This window comes from Musca autumnalis, unplaced genomic scaffold, assembly GCF_047663935.1.
Source record: "Musca autumnalis isolate F117 unplaced genomic scaffold, ASM4766393v1 scaffold_1, whole genome shotgun sequence".
Lineage (NCBI taxonomy): Eukaryota > Metazoa > Arthropoda > Insecta > Diptera > Muscidae > Musca > Musca autumnalis.
This window is the reverse complement of record NW_027411644.1, coordinates 135,882,952-135,898,914: the sequence shown is the minus strand read 5'-3', so window position 1 is coordinate 135,898,914 and position 15,963 is coordinate 135,882,952. Positions and strand designations below refer to the sequence as shown.

The 15,963-nt window shown below is 35.3% G+C and overlaps 1 protein-coding gene across 3 annotated transcripts; it reads left to right on the top strand.

Annotated features, from left to right (window-relative positions):
• The first annotated feature begins 882 nt into the window (after window positions 1–882).
• On the top strand, window positions 883–12,266 carry LOC141386870 (uncharacterized). 3 transcript variants are annotated; one of them, XR_012408442.1, is made up of 3 exons: window positions 883–1,530; window positions 1,721–1,961; window positions 11,540–12,266. XR_012408442.1 is itself a non-coding variant. In XM_073955774.1 (2 exons), exons 1-2 carry the CDS (start codon window positions 1,030–1,032, stop codon window positions 11,568–11,570), a joined length of 963 nt encoding a protein of 320 aa, XP_073811875.1. In that variant the 5' UTR covers window positions 883–1,029; the 3' UTR covers window positions 11,571–12,266. The 3 variants fall into 3 exon arrangements, 2 of the variants coding, with proteins under 2 accessions (XP_073811875.1, XP_073811881.1); XM_073955774.1 differs by having other exon boundaries at window positions 883–1,961; XM_073955780.1 differs by lacking the exon at window positions 11,540–12,266 and having other exon boundaries at window positions 1,721–2,492.
• The last annotated feature ends 3,697 nt before the right edge of the window (window positions 12,267–15,963 follow it).

Genomic DNA, 15,963 nt, shown 5'->3' with positions numbered 1-15,963 from the left:
CACCGCACTTCACAAAAAACGAAAAGAATTCGCGTCACACTGAGTGGTACCGGCCGTCAAAACAAAAAATTTCCAATTTCCAATATTTATTTATCAGCTGATTTGCATTGCCGGTGCAGAGTTGCCACATGGCTCACATTTTAAAATCCCAGAAATACCAGGAAATCGAACAAATTCCAATTGGGGATTATTCCAACGTTCGCCCAATGATGATTTTGAGTCTTCAACATGCCTTTTTGACAGTACCATTAGAAACTCCTCGCCTTTTAAGTGAATTTGGCCCAATTGTGACATTAACAAGATTGGGAGCAATAATTTATGGACCGATTCCAGGTGATGTAAATAATTATCCTAAACGTGCATTACATTTCCACAGATGTTCCAGTTCCGAAGATGCTATTCTGGAAGAAATGACCAGTATGATACGCAACTATTTTGATACCGAAACATTGGGAGTCAAAATCGATACAAAGCCATTGATGTCAGATGAAGATAAAAGAGCATTGGATATATTGGAATGTGAAACGAAGCGAATTGATGGTCGTTATGACTGCCCTTTACTGTGGAAGAAAGACGTTCCGTCACTACCAGGTTCATATAACATGGCACTAAATCGATTATACAGCGTTGAACGAAAGATGCAAAGAGATGTGGGCTATGCAAATGAATATAAATCTAAAATCGAGGTTATTGCCGTAAAATTACAACGGATGATGCTGATGATTTAAATGATCGTAAATTTTACATTCCACATTTCGGAGTAAAAAACCCTAACAAGAAAGAAATACGTCTAGTATTTGATGCCGCTGCCGAAGTTAATGGAATTTCCTTAAACAAATGTCTTTAGTCTGGTCCAGACATAAATAATCCACTAATCACTATTCTTTTCAAATTTAGAGAAGGTCCGATTGCAGTTTGTGCCGATATACAAGAAATGTTCCACCGAATTGCTGTCAAGAAAACCACCAAAATTGCCAAATATTTTTATGGAGAGATGGTGATGCCAATAAGCCGGTGGAAATCTATGTGATGGAGCGATTGATATTTGGAGCCACCTGTTCCCCCACAATAGCCCAGTTTGTAAAGAATTTAAATGCAAAACAATTTTTGGATGACAGTCCGAGAGCCGTACATGGAGTCATTGATCGACACTACGTCGATGATTATGTCGATTGTTTCAACACCGAGGAAGAAGCAATAAGCACTTTAACCGATGTCATAAAAATTCATAAAATGGCCGGTTTCAATTTACATGGGGTAAAATCCAATTCCCAATATATTACAAAACAATATGGCAATCCCACTGATAATGAAGAACCATGTGGCAATACATTTTTGCATGATGGAGTGGAACGGGTACTCGGTATTCAATGGGTACCAAAAACAGATGTTTTTTGTTTCGATATAAAAGTAAACAAAGTGGATGGACAAATATTAAAATGTGTAAAAGTGGAAAAAGTGCCAACCAAACAGGAGATGTCTTTAAATATGTCAATTTATGTCCCGTTTGGTTTTATTAATGATTTCATGGTAACCACAAAAATTATTATGCAGAGTGTGTGGAAGTGTGGAATCAATTGGGACGACGAGTTGCCGGAGGAAATATATCGCCAGTGGAAAGTGTGGCTAAAACAATTGCCAAACATTGCGAAGTTTAATGTGCCACGATGCTGCACTCGAAATTTAAATATTAATGTGGTGGAATTCAATATATTTACAGATGCCAGTGAAGATGACAGTCATATTAAGCCGTGTAAATGGTGTCTTGGTACAGACAATTCAGCTAATAAAAGCAGCCGAAAGGAATTGTCTGAGCCATATAATACCGAAGGAAGAGGGAAAAATGGAACTGAATTTTTGAAGAGAATTGTGGAGCGTTGGCTTGTGAAGACGTTAAGAGGTAATACGCCTGAACGAAGTGGAACTGAGCTGGGTTCTCGATATGAAGTGTTGGTGTCAAGGCAAGTAATTTCTGTCGTACGTATTATTAAACCTTTTTCCAAGCATAATAGATTCAAAAGGACTATGTCGTGGGTGCTTCGGTACTTAAAGAATTTGATGAGAAAAGTTAAAGGCCCGGATAAGCTGACTGGTGATCTGTCCATCGAGGAAGTTGAAAATTGTTTCTGCCTAAAAGTCAACAAGAAGAAGTGGCCCGAAGCAGTACAGGAACATATAGACGACCCTTATGCCGTACGAGAAGTCGAAACAAGAAGTGTGAATCCTCCCCCACCAGGTCGGTTCACGGGGGTGGGGATGTTGTTGAAAGCAACCCTGTTTATGATGGCAACCCTGCATATGATGGCAACCCGGCTATTACCAATATCGTAAAATGGAAAACGAATGTCATGTTGAGAAAAACAATGGCTCAAAATTTCCCCAGCCGTTATTTATTGTGTGTTTATATTGTCTATGTATTTGTTAACAAAACTTGGTATAACAAGTACAAAAGTATCAGTCCGCTTTGCCGACTGAGATATACCCTCATCCTATTTGAATTGGAACTTTCATCTACGGACAGATCGAATGTATTTAGGGTCTTTTCAGAATTTTGTGGCACTTTTTGGACATTTGAACTTGCCGACAAAAACGTGGAGTAGGATTTAAGGGAATGATCCGACATAGTGCATTACGGAAGTGGATCTTATTTTGAGAGCCATATCTTTTCGATAGATATCGCGCCCACTCATTTCAGTGGGTTATCGTACACCTGTTGGACCAGTATGCCAGGAAGCATGGACTTGTCCACGGACAACATAATTTGGCTGTACATCATCGGTATAAATTTCCAAATGATCTCTGAACAGACCCTAAACTGCACTTGGACACAAGTGTTGAACTTTTGTGGTGGAGGTAACCTAAGGAGAGGACCGATATGGGTCGTTGTAGAAGTTAAACTAAGTTTGGACAAAATATGACGAAGGCAAAATTTTGGACCAAATTGGTCTATCACTTCGAGAGTTATTATTCTCTCCAACTACTACATATGGTGCCACAGAGGGTTTTTACAACTTTCGGGTTGTTTTCCCAAGAAGTATGGACTTGCCACTGAAAAAACTTTTACCGTTGTAATTGAGCCAGGGATTGGAAGTTGCTGCATCAGAAATCAAAGTTAGTCAAGAGCTGGTCTTAAAGTTAACTTATCCGAAATATTGTGTAGGAGGTACCCGAAGGAATGGGCAAATATAATCCATATTCAAATCTGATCTATATCTGGTAGATATATTAGGATGCGTAAAGTATGGACCAAATCGGTCCGTCCCTTCAAGAGTTATCGTGCGCACAATTTTTCCGAACATTTTTGAATTTTTGTGGGGGAGGTACGTGAAAGAATGAACCGATATGGCTTATCTTCGAACTTAAACTAAGTTTGGACAAAATATTATGAAGGCCAAATTTTGGATCGAATCGGCTGATCCGTTCGAGAGTTATCTTGCGCTCCAACCACTACACATGCACAATGGTTCCAAATCCAAATTTTCTGGCCAAAACTATTTCAACGTCAATTTTGTATTGAAAGTAATTATTATTTTTAATAAATGTGTACAAACAGCAATTCTTACGTTTTATCGACCAAGATGACCAAAAACTGCCAAAATTTGTTGAACAGGGTGGTCCCGTTGTGTGGGGTCTAAACCAAAACATTGACCTATGTTAACAATTTTTGGTACGAAGGATTCATGTCTTCCAAGAGGTCGAAATATCAAATATCAGCCGAATCGGTCATAAAGTGTCGCTAAAATTCACAAAATATCTAAAATAGGACGGACACTACGTACAGTCACAACAGGTATTTACAAAAAATTCTCCCACCTTAAAATAGAAAAATTCACTTTATTTTAACTGCGGCAAATTAGAGCGAGAATTTATTTCTCAATTTATTAGTTCAGACCCCCAGCTATCTTCCAAAATCAATTTGGAGGTGGACAAACTTAGACATTTTTTTAAAAGTTTAAATATATTTTAAAAATATTTGTAAAAAATAATTTTTAATATATATATAAAAATTGATTTTATTACGCTAATTTTACAAATTTTATCGACCTTTTTGTAAATATTGTGAAAGTACTCATTAACAGCTTCCCGATTCATAATAACTTTGGTCTCACTTGTGTATATTTATGCAGCGACGCAATACAACAAAAATTGTATATTTTACAGCACAAAGTCTGTTTTATTTTTACATAAAAAAGTATCAACTTTGGTACTGCGCCAATCAACGAATACTAACGTTATTTACAAAAACTAATTATTTTCAGATGACTTGAGGTCTTTTTTATAATTCTGTGCAAAAAAAAACTTAAAATTTCGCAACTTCAAAAAATAGGGTTTTGGCCAAAAATTTCCTGATTCAAACTTATGTGACATGGTGTCATAGGGGTTTTATGAACCTTTCAGGCTATTTTCTCAGGAAGTAGGGTTTTGCCCCTGATGAAACTTGTATCAAAGCGATTCGAGAGATGGCCCTAAACTGAACTTTTCCGAAATTTTATGTGGGAGGTACCGTAAGGAGTGGACCGATTGAGTCCATATTGAAACCTTATCTAAGGGGTCGATCATCGATAACAATTATCGTTGAGTGGCGTTGCCAGTTGTCAAAATTGATCCACGTATGGCAATTCTCAACTGAAGTTGCGAATCTCAGTTGACGAAGCGGCTGTTTTTCAGCAACCACCAATTTTCAGTTGCAGTGAACATTTTCGAAGAAACAAGAAGTAAAATAGAAGGAAAAATAAACATTTTGTTAACAATTATTGATTCTTTGCATCATTAATTAATTTTTTGTATCAATATGGTGAAAATAACGACAAAACAACAGTTTGAAATATTAATTGATAAACTGAGTGAAAATCCAAACTAAGCCCGAGGAGTTCGGGAGTTTAGGTGAAACCAAAGCCACAGCGGATGAAGCGTGGAGGTCCATTTCGGACAGTTTAACAGCCATGAATCTCCGACACGAACACCTGAAGAGTGGCAAAGTCTGGATTCACTTTAAAGCAAAGTTGAAAAAGAAAATGCCTCAAAATAAAATAAACTTCAACGACACTGGTGGTGGTCCATCACAATAAGTGAATTCATCGCCTTTGGAGCGGACAGCAGCAAATCTTTTGCAAATGAATTTGGTGACAAATACAGTAGGTTCAGTTTAAGTACAAATGACGAACATCCTCCATTGGACCCCCATAATGTGCACATGTGCTCCATCTATGTAGCCAACTACACCAGGGAATGTCGTTTTTGAAAAAAATTGGTTTTTATTTTGCCTTTTTTCCTGCTCTGTCAACTTCGAAACACACAATTTGTCCTCTATCAAGGGGACAACTTTCTTCAATACTCACGACAATGTAGATTGAGCCATGCAATTGTTGAAATCATTGCCATGGGACTTTTGGGAACTTCCGTCCGCAAAGAATCTCAACGCTGCGCACACTTTTAAAAGTGGGGGTATTGCTGTTGATCTGTAACTTACTTTGAAGTCGTCCTTTAACGTTTCCACAACGTAAACTACGGCATCCTTTGGCAATCGAAAATACGCCTTAAACCTGAAATAATTTATTGATTATACAGATCTTTCCACATGATCATCAGCTTACAGGGCAGATGGCAATTCCAATGGATTCGACTTGTCCCTCAAATTTCTTCTATTAGATGCAATGTCCTGTACATTTTCTTCATCATCAAAAAATAGTTCCACCGAACTTATCATTTTTTAGGACAGCAAATAAAACTTGACGATCCGAAGATTCAATGGGCAGGTTATATTCCAATCTTGGGTTATTTTCCAAATTTGCTCGAAAACTCAGCCAAATTATTAAAATTTTGTCCAGAACACACAAAAGAGTAATCCAAAGCGCAATTATTTTTAAAATGTTTTTTTTTTGCGAATAGAGGTCACAAGTTTGAAAAAACACTGATCGATAACATGGTTATCGACCACCCAGTTGAGTTGACATTAATGGTACAACATTTCGTCTCAGTCGCGCAGACAACTGACAACGCAACTCAAGTTTAGTGGCAATACAAGATAGACCCATAAGTCTGGGACAAGTTTCACGATGTGCAAAGTATGGACCAAATCGGTTACTCCCTGTAAAAGTTATCGTGCGCACAAATTTTCGGAGCATTTTCGAACTTTTGTGTGGGAGGTACCGGAAGGAGCGGACCGATATAGCCCATCTTCGAACTTAAACTAAGTTTGGGCAAAATATTACGAAAGCCAAAATTTGAACCGAATCATCCCTTCAAGAGTTATCGTGCGCTCCAGCCAGCCAGACAGACAGACGGACGGGCATTGCTCAATCGACTTCAAATTGTCTGAAACACATTTCGTCCAAACATACTTGGGGTCTAAAACCATTATTTCGATGAGGCACATTTTGCCCCTATGAAAGTGTATATCACCAATATTTTTGAAAATTTAACATAGCTGAAGCCAAGGTTTACCGTTTTAGAACACGCGACTTGTGATTGTATATTATAAAAATTAAATGTTTATGGATAAAATGAAATGTTTTTGGACGTGGCAAAAAATATTGGCCTCAAAAGTTAATTTGCGTGGAAGCTGTGGCTATATTTATGTTAGAAAATGGGTAAAAATGGGTTGAAGCCAACGTGTCTTTTTTTGTTTTCTCTCGATTTGTGAGTAAACCACACTTCTCACGATTTTCCTGTCAAAGTAAAAGTAGAAGCCAACTAAATAAGGATCATCTCACTAATGTATTACTTTTCAAAATTTGAACTACTTCTACCATTAAATGATGCTGACATTTTGAAGCCAAATTTACAGTGTTTTTTGACATTTTCTTCTAGTCGCGTTCCGCAAACAGATTTTCCACAAAGGCTTTAATAGGATTATAGTACTTGCGATTCTGAGTTTTTTGATACGTATATCGTGAATGTAGCCTCCACAGCTTCACAGAAATATGTATCGAAATGACGAAATTTTGTGTGAATATTTTTCTAAAAATCATATTATTCGGGTCTAATATTTACAATTGTCATTCGATCACCTTGTACTCTAGTGCACATTTTAGGTTTTTACGTTCCGGATGTAATAAATCATTCCCCGTGAAAATCCATCTACTAAATCGCGAGTTACGAGAAAATCCAACATAGCAAAATCACCTAAAATTGTTTTTGATAATATCGCGTATTTCATCGCGTTTTCTGTGTGTCATTCCCACGGCAATGAAACAGTTGATACAGCCTTTTCGCTTTTGCGGAAACAGAGATTTGAAAACTTCACTGATAAGGGAGCTGTATTCATTTTATCCCAAAAAATTGTGTGTGATGCTACATCCACGGTTCTTAATTGATCGCCTTGAAATAGATATATATCGATGTAGATTTTCATGGTGGACATTGAAATCGGATGCGGACAAAAATTGTATGCACTTTGCGCAAATTAGCGATATTTTATAGGTATTTTAATGCTAAGATGCAGCTGATGCTACATCTTAGCCTCCAAATTAAATTTCGAAAAATATATACAAATTAACAGATATGGTCTTCCGGTACATGAAAATCACATGCGGACAAAATGATTTTGATAATTACGCGATTTACACGAATTTTAAAATGCATATAAACAAAAATGGGTTATTTGACCTCTGTTTCCATTTCAGAAGCTTTGAGATATATCCTCCTCATCCCAATTACCTTCCCTAATGGGAAAACTTTAATATGAATATCAATAAAACAAAATCCGTCTATTTTGTTGGGAGATTTAAGCAAAATGAAGGAAGTATTCCTATAAATTTTTTCAATATTTTCTACTACATAATGCATGTGAAAAAAATATTTTTTCAAACAAAAAATAATTTTTTGGCCAAAATATGTGCTTATTTTGGCTGTAACATCCAAACTATAACACTAATCTGTATGATTGCAGTCTCATTTGATTCGCCGTGAAGTTTGGATCCACAAAAATTTTTTATGTAATTATATGACCACTAAATGGGCCTTAATTTTGAAAAAAGTTGACTCATATTCAATAATTTATCAATTTTATGTACATTCCGCGAATTCTGTGTAACGTTTTGCAGGTATTATGTAATCTACTCGCTGAAGTCACATCGAGAGAACTTTTTTGTAACTATTGTGCTCATTAAAATAATTAGCGTTTTTATAATATTTTTTTCTTAAAAAGCGAAATAAAAGCGCCATAACTTTTGTCCGCAACAACTAAAAATTGGCTCGCGACCAGATTCGTACTAGAAATCTTTTTCTTAACCTACATATCAAAAATCGTTGATGTAGCGCGAAAAAAAATTATCCTTTTTTTCTGAAATGGAATATGAAATAATTGACAATATTCCTGATATACCCTTCATAGCCTAAAGGCTGAGGGTATAAAAAGCCCATCAGGCACATACTTACTTTCTTTCCAATTTGTAATACCAAGTAAAAAACATGTAAGTCAAAGTAATTTTGTCTAATTAATTATTTGAAGTGTTAAAACTTTATTGTCATAACTTAAAGTGCTAATAATTTTATTTATTGTTAATTTTATTTGTGCTAGTGAATAAACAAAAGACAACCGACAAGCCAACAATTGTATCCTTTGTGCCGTTTAAACTTACCGCCATTAAGCCAATATAAATTTTGGTTTGCAGATTTGGAAAGCAACACTTCCTGAAATTAAGGGTGCTTCTGTTGCACCTTTCTGAAATAAAGGGTGATTCTGTTGCACCTTCTGAAATAAAGGGTGCTTCTATTGACACTTTCTAAAAGAAAGACACTTCCTGAAAGAAAGGGTGTTTCTATTGAAACTTTCTAAAAGAAAGACTTCCTGAAAGAAAGGGTGCTTCTATTGACACTTTCTGAAATAAAGGGTGCTTCTGTTGCACCTTTCTGAAATAAAGGGTGCTCTGTAGCACCTTTCTGAAATAAAGGGTGGTTCTGTTGCACCTTTCTGAAATAAAGGGTGCTTCTGTTGCACCTTTCTGAAATAAAGTGTGCTTCTGTTGCACCTTTCTGAAATAAAGGGTGCTTCTGTTGCACCTTTCTGAAATAAAGGGTGCTTCTATTGACCCTTTCTGAAATAAGCGGTGCTTCTACTGACCCTTTCTGAAATAAGGGGTGCTTCTACTGACCCTTTCTGAAATAAAGGGTGCTTCTGTTGCACCTTTCTGAAATAAAGGGTGCTTCTGTTGCACCTTTCTGAAATAAAGGGTGCTTCTGTTTCACCTTTCTGAAATAAAGGGTGCTTCTGTTGCAGCTTTCTGAAATAAAGCGTGCTTCTATTGACACTTTCTAAAAGAAAGACACTTCCTGAAAGAAAGGGTTCATCTATTGACACTTTCTAAAAGAAAGACACTTCCTGAAAGAAAGGGTGCTTCTATTGACACTTTCTAAAAGAAAGACACTCCCTGAAAGAAGGGGTGCCTCTATTGACACTTTCTCAAAGAAAGACACTTCCTGAAAGAAAGGGTGCTTCTATTGACACTTTCTGAAATAAAGGGTGCTTCTGTTGCACCTTTCTGAAATAAAGGGTGCTTCTGTTGCACCTTTCTGAGATAAAGGATGCTTCTGTTGCACCTTTCTGAGATAAAGGATTTCCCCAGCCGTTATTTATTGTGTGTTTATATTGCCTATGTATTTGTTAACAAAACTTGGTATAAAAATTCCATCAGGCACATACTTACTTTCTTTCCAATTTGTAATACCAATTAAAAAACATGTAAGTCAAAGTAATTTTGTCTAATTAATTATTTGAAGTGTTAAAATTTTATTGTCATAACTTAAAGTGCTAATAATTTTATTTATTGTTAATTTTATTTGTGCTAGTGAATAAACAAAAGACAACCGACAAGCCAACAATTGTATCCTTTGTGCCGTTTAAACTTACCGCCATTAAAGCCAATATAAATAAAACCAGCCGATATTTTTATATTACAAACAAAAAGCCCTGTGTCGTTACTCTGAAAGGAAATAAGAAGGAAGTCGACGTTTATTCATTTTGGTTTGCAGATTTGGAAAGCAACATCATTTTATTCAATGTTCTACAAGTTTATTAAACGTCAAAGCCAAATTTGTTGAAAGTTTATGTTAATTTTTGTATGGGTGTGTGTTTTTATGTTGAACAACAGTAGCCGGACGGACCGATATTTGTGCCATTTTATTGCAAACAATTGAGTCAAGCCAATATTTTGCAGTAAAATATCGTCATATTGATATAATTTGCCTTACCTTGTGATATTGCCAGTATTTTTCTTTCATGTCAGATCACCAGGAGTCAAGAAGAACAAGCAGCCGAAGCACCCAAGGAATTCCACCAGCACGTTTTGATCCAGAGACTTACGACACGTCCGCCGCTCATTCGCCAAAATCAAATACGCCGTCTCGCAGCCAACAAAACGAACCTGAAAAAACACCTTCCGTCAGTATGTCTTCCGCTAATAAAGCCAATCAGCCTCCTCTTCAGGGAACGACGCCACAAAATGCCACTAATTCGCCAGCCACAACCTCAAAATCCTCAAATGAACTTGCCGATTTTAAAAAACAAATTAAAATGCAGATGGATGCGATACAAAAACAAATGCAGACACAATTCTTTAATAATTATCAGATGCCAGCACAATTCTTGGAAACAGCCACGCAAATGCAGTCACAATTAGCCACACAAATATCCACTTTACAGTCACAGCCTACATTGCCTTCGTTACAACAACAATCACAAATATTGCACAATCAAGCATCACAGCGACAAGTTAATATGCCACAAACTATTCAGCCACAATTTAATATGCCACAAACTATACCACCACAACAAGTATGTCAACAACAGCCAGTGTCACAACCTGTGAATCAACCACCACAAATACAAAGTCACCATCCACTACCGCCATTGTCCATAACCTCAGAAATCCGTTCCACTTCTCACAGCTCAACATCAATTCCAATTTTTACGGGTTTGCCAGAATTTTTTGAATCTTTTGAAACAATCACCGCCGAATTTGCATATTCTAACCTCCACAACATAATGAGATTGAGAGATACCTTGAAAGGTCGTGCCACAGAAACCGTAGAGTCACTGCTAGGATATTCTGCCAACGTTGACGCCATTTTGGAATTACTGCAGGAGACATTTGGTTGGCCAGAACAATTAATCCGAAGTCAGACAGAAAAAGTGAGAGCCATCCCTCCTGTCCATAATGATAATTTGGATGCACTCGTCAATTATACAAACAAAATTTCAAATATGGCTACATTTTTGCAAAATGCCAAGGTAGAGCATCATCTATCCAATCCGTCACTCCTTAGCGAATTGTTGTCCAACAACAGACAGATGTAGTGGGCTAAAAAGTGCATAACTCTCGAACAACCAGCCACAATAATCGATTTTTCAAAATGGTTGTCGACGCTTCGTCGTTTGGCCAATATGATTCATGACACTCAGCCAATAGCATCCAATCGTCGTCATCTCTCAGAGACATCAAGTCGAAAGTTTGCTTGTGTGGGAGTTGCAACAAGTCAACAATGTTCCATTTGTCTGGGTAACTGTTTTAATACTAAAAACTGTCCATCTTTCTTGCAGATGTCCGTTGAAGATAAATCGAACAAGATAAAACAACTTAAAACTTGTTTTTGTTGCTTGAGAAGAGGCCACCAAATTAAAACTTGCAACATGAAGCGCCGTTGTGGAATCAACGATTGTCCAAAACCACACACATACCCCGACGTCAGCCGAGATGCCAACTGATCGCACCACAACAACAAATAGTTTGCAACAACACGTTGAAAATTCAATTGAAACACCACAAACACTACCCGAAAGGAGAAATTGCCATGCAACATGCGATACCGAAAATGTTTTGTTCCAAATATTGCCCGTCACGTTGTATGGAAAACCCAAAAACATCACCGTATATGCCTTTGTTGACGATGGAGCAAATGTATCTATGCTGCACACTGACGTCGCCCGAGTTATGTATTTCAATAATAATTTGTTGTCAATTTTGTCATTCACTGTACTTTATTCAATGTTATCATAATTCATCAAATATTCCTTTTTATAACTTATTATTTATGTTGCTTTCAATTTCATTTATCATCATTACTTTCAATTATCTCTTTCACTACATTCCAAAACATATTTGTTTTTGTAATTAATCTCTCTTTATCTTAAAACCGCTATTCCTAGTTATAAGAAATTAGATTTAAGCATTGATCTTTCTCTAATGACAGTTAGTTCCAGTTTGGAGTTGAAATAGTCTAGTTGTAAAGTTTTAAGAAAAAATAAAGTTCAAATTTAATATTAAAAATATGTATATGTTTTAATTTACATAACTGGCGCAGTCAATTTAAAGAACCTTTTAAAGTTACGACATTGTTTTTAATACAATATTGCACAAAAAAATAACCACAATAAACTAAAGTTTGTTTAAATTTTTCGCTGTCAAAAGAAATAAAAAACATAGTATTATTTCTAAATACTATTTGTGAAAATAAATAATCAGTGAAAGAAATAAATGTTTATTATTGCTTAATATATCAACAAAAAATCAAAAAAAAAATTTAAAAATATTAACAAAATCAATCAACCCAATAAAAAGTTCAACCGTTCAAGGTCAAACTAACTTTCCAATAATCCTAATTAAACAAAAAACAAACAAAAAAAAACAACAAAAGGAGAAATTAATAAGTTATGTGAAAAAATCACCATACAAAAAAACATATAATAACAACAACACATTTTAAAATAAAACAAAAACAATTCATCTTGAAAACAAAAAGGCCTACGTGACTTCTACCACAAGTGAAAATAAGCGGTGATTGACTATTGAGAACTTATCACTTCATTTAAGAGATAATTTAAGAGATCAGCAAAATGTCACAGCTATCACTGACAATGAACGATGTTCTTAAAGATGCTCAACGTATCCATGAGTACAGAGGTGATGATACGTACGCTCTCACGTCTTTTTTAAGAGAGGTGGACACAATTTTATGCCTTGTTCAAAGTGATGAGGGAGCGACGGAGTATATCTACAAAAGAGTCGTGCTGAATAAAATACAAGGAGAAGCGCTCCACGTTTTAAGAACGTTGGGGCCAAATCCAACTTGGGAAGAGACGAAGGAGGCCTTAATAGGCAATTTTGGTATTCGTGAGTCATATCATCAGCTGTATCAACAAGCACTTGAGGCAAAGAATGTGTGCATTATAAAATATTACAAACAATTGAGAGACGTTCTGTGTAAACTTAATGAAAAATACGAGTACGATAAAGACAAACCTTTGGAGTTCAGTCCATTGTATGTTGAGAAAATAATATTAAAAACGTTTTTAAATAACATAGATATTAATTTGGCTTCTGTTATTATTAACAGAAATGTTGATAAACTTCGCGATGCATACAATTTACTTGAACGTGAAGGTTTGATTAGAGTATGTAATAAGAAAACAGAAATAGATCAACCAAAGAAATACAATAGCATCAATAACAATAGTAACAGAAATAATTTTTCTAACAGAATGTATGTTAGTAGCTACAATAATAATAATAATAACACAGCTAATAGAAATACTACATTTAATTCAAATCAAACTAGAAGATCATTTAATAATAATCCAAATCAAAGAAATTACCCACGCAATAGCTCTTACATTCATGCATCTGGGGGAAATAATGAAAATAGTCCAAGAGATAATTACACTGGGGAAATGGAAATAGATCATATTCAGGCTTGCCAAAATTTAAATGTAAATGAAGAGCAGGTAAATTTTCTTACAGCAGCCTCAAAAAGACACTTCCAGTGATTTACTTAAGCATAGGAAATGATAGAATTAAAGCACTTATTGATACAGGCTCTACTACTTCCATTTTGGATGAAAATAAACTTCCTACATACAAGCGTATTCCACTTCCTAATAAAATAATATTCACATCTTTAAACGGGAGTATGAAAATTACTCATGAAATTGTTACAGATTTACCAAAAGAATTCAACGAAGAGGCTACTATGTCCTGGAAACTATCAAAATTTGTTAATAAAGACTTTGATGCTATTATAGGCCAAAATATTTTAAAACCGCTAGGAGCGATTATAAATATGGACAAAGATACATTGACCATTAACAATAAAACTTTGAATTTTATACGAATATATCCTTATGATTCAGATATGATACACCAACTTGAGACATTAAATATTAATAATGTAGTGTTGGCTCATTTGTTTAACAATTTAAACAAAGAAGAAGCTGTAGCTTTAGAAAAAATTCTAGATTCTTTTAAGGACCTTATTTATCAGGAAGGTGACATATTGGGAAATACTCCCGCCATAGAACACGAAATAAAAACAATTACTGATAAACCTATTTATACGAAGATTTACAGATATCCTCATATATACGAACCAGAGATATGTCGTCAAATTGAAGAAATGTTAGCAAATGGTATTATTACGGAGAGTAATTCTCCTTACAACAGTCCCTTATGGATTGTTCCAAAAAAGATAGACAACTCTGGCGAACGTAAATTTAGAATTGTTATAGATTATAGGAAATTGAACGATATAACAATTGACCATAAATTTCCAATACCTAATATCGATAATATTCTTGATAAGCTTGGCCGATCCCAATATTTTACAACAATAGATCTAGCCAAAGGCTTCCATCAGATTATAGTAAAAGAATCAGACAGGCATAAGACGGCTTTTTCAACACCATATGGACATTATGAGTTCGCTCGAATGCCATTTGGGTTGAAAAATGCACCTGCAACTTTTCAAAGATTGATTAACAACGTTCTACGTGATTATATAAATAAGATATGCGTTGTTTACTTAGATGACATTCTTATTTTTTCCACAAGTATTCAGGAACATATAACAAGTGTTACGAAAATTTTGAATAGACTTAGGGAAGTGAATTTAAAGGTTCAGATTAATAAGTGTTCGTTCTTTGCGAAAAAAAACTTTGTATTTAGGACACTTATTAACAACAGATGGTGTGAAACCAAATCCTGAAAAAGTAGATGCTATTTTAAGTCTAAAACTACCTAACACAATTAAGGGAATAAAATCTTTTCTCGGTATTACGGGATATTACCGAAAATTTATTAAAGATTATTCGAAGGTGGCATATCCAATGATAAAATATTTAAAGAAAGAAGTCAAGTTGAATGTCTCTGATCCGAATTATATAAATTCATTCGAAAAACTGAAGAGGATTCTAACTGAAGATCCTGTACTAAAATATCCAGACTTCAACAGACCCTTTCAGTTGATTACGGACGCCAGTGATTTCGCAGTTGGCGCCGTTTTGCAACAAAACGGCCATCCAATCTGCTATGCTAGCAGAACTCTAAACAATCATGAACACAATTATTCAGCCACAGAAAAGGAGTTATTAGCAATCGTGTGGGCTACGGGTTATTTTCGCCCTTATCTGTATGGGATAAAGTTTGAAATACTTTCCGATCATCAGCCATTGAGATGGCTACTCGTAAAATCTCAGAGTAAGGAATTAAGTCCGCGACTCTATAGGTGGATAATGAAACTTAGTGAATTTAACATCACAATTGATTATATTAAAGGAAGAAACAATACAGTGGCAGACTTTTTAAGTAGGGTAAATAAAGATACCGGACAAATCAATCACTTTAGTGAGTCCAGTGACTCTTTATACAATCATGTCGATGATGATTTGCTTACCATTCATTCGCAATATGAATCAGATGAAAACTATATCAAAATTTTGGATACCATTGTAAATAGATATAAAATTCAAATAATCTTATCTGATGAGAAAACTCAGGATAATGAAGTTATACATGGAAATAAAAGGATTTACATCAGTTCTAAAGACCTGGAAGATGGCATTGTGGATAATATACTTACTGATAACATAGATAAAGGACAAGTTGGAGTATTTACTAACTTGAGTGATCACACCTACAATATTTTACAGAAAAAAATCATTCAATTATATCAGGGTAATTCAGGGATTAAGTT

Excerpts from the sequence above, each read along its gene's own strand:
- LOC141386870 (XM_073955774.1), top strand. The coding sequence starts at position 1,030 with ATGGAGCGATTGATATTTGGAGCCACCTGTTCCCCCACAATAGCCCAG. Across the intron at positions 1,962-11,539 it reads TATGAAGTGTTGGTGTCAAG|ATGTCCGTTGAAGATAAATC; the intron begins GCAAGTAATTTC and ends TCTTTCTTGCAG.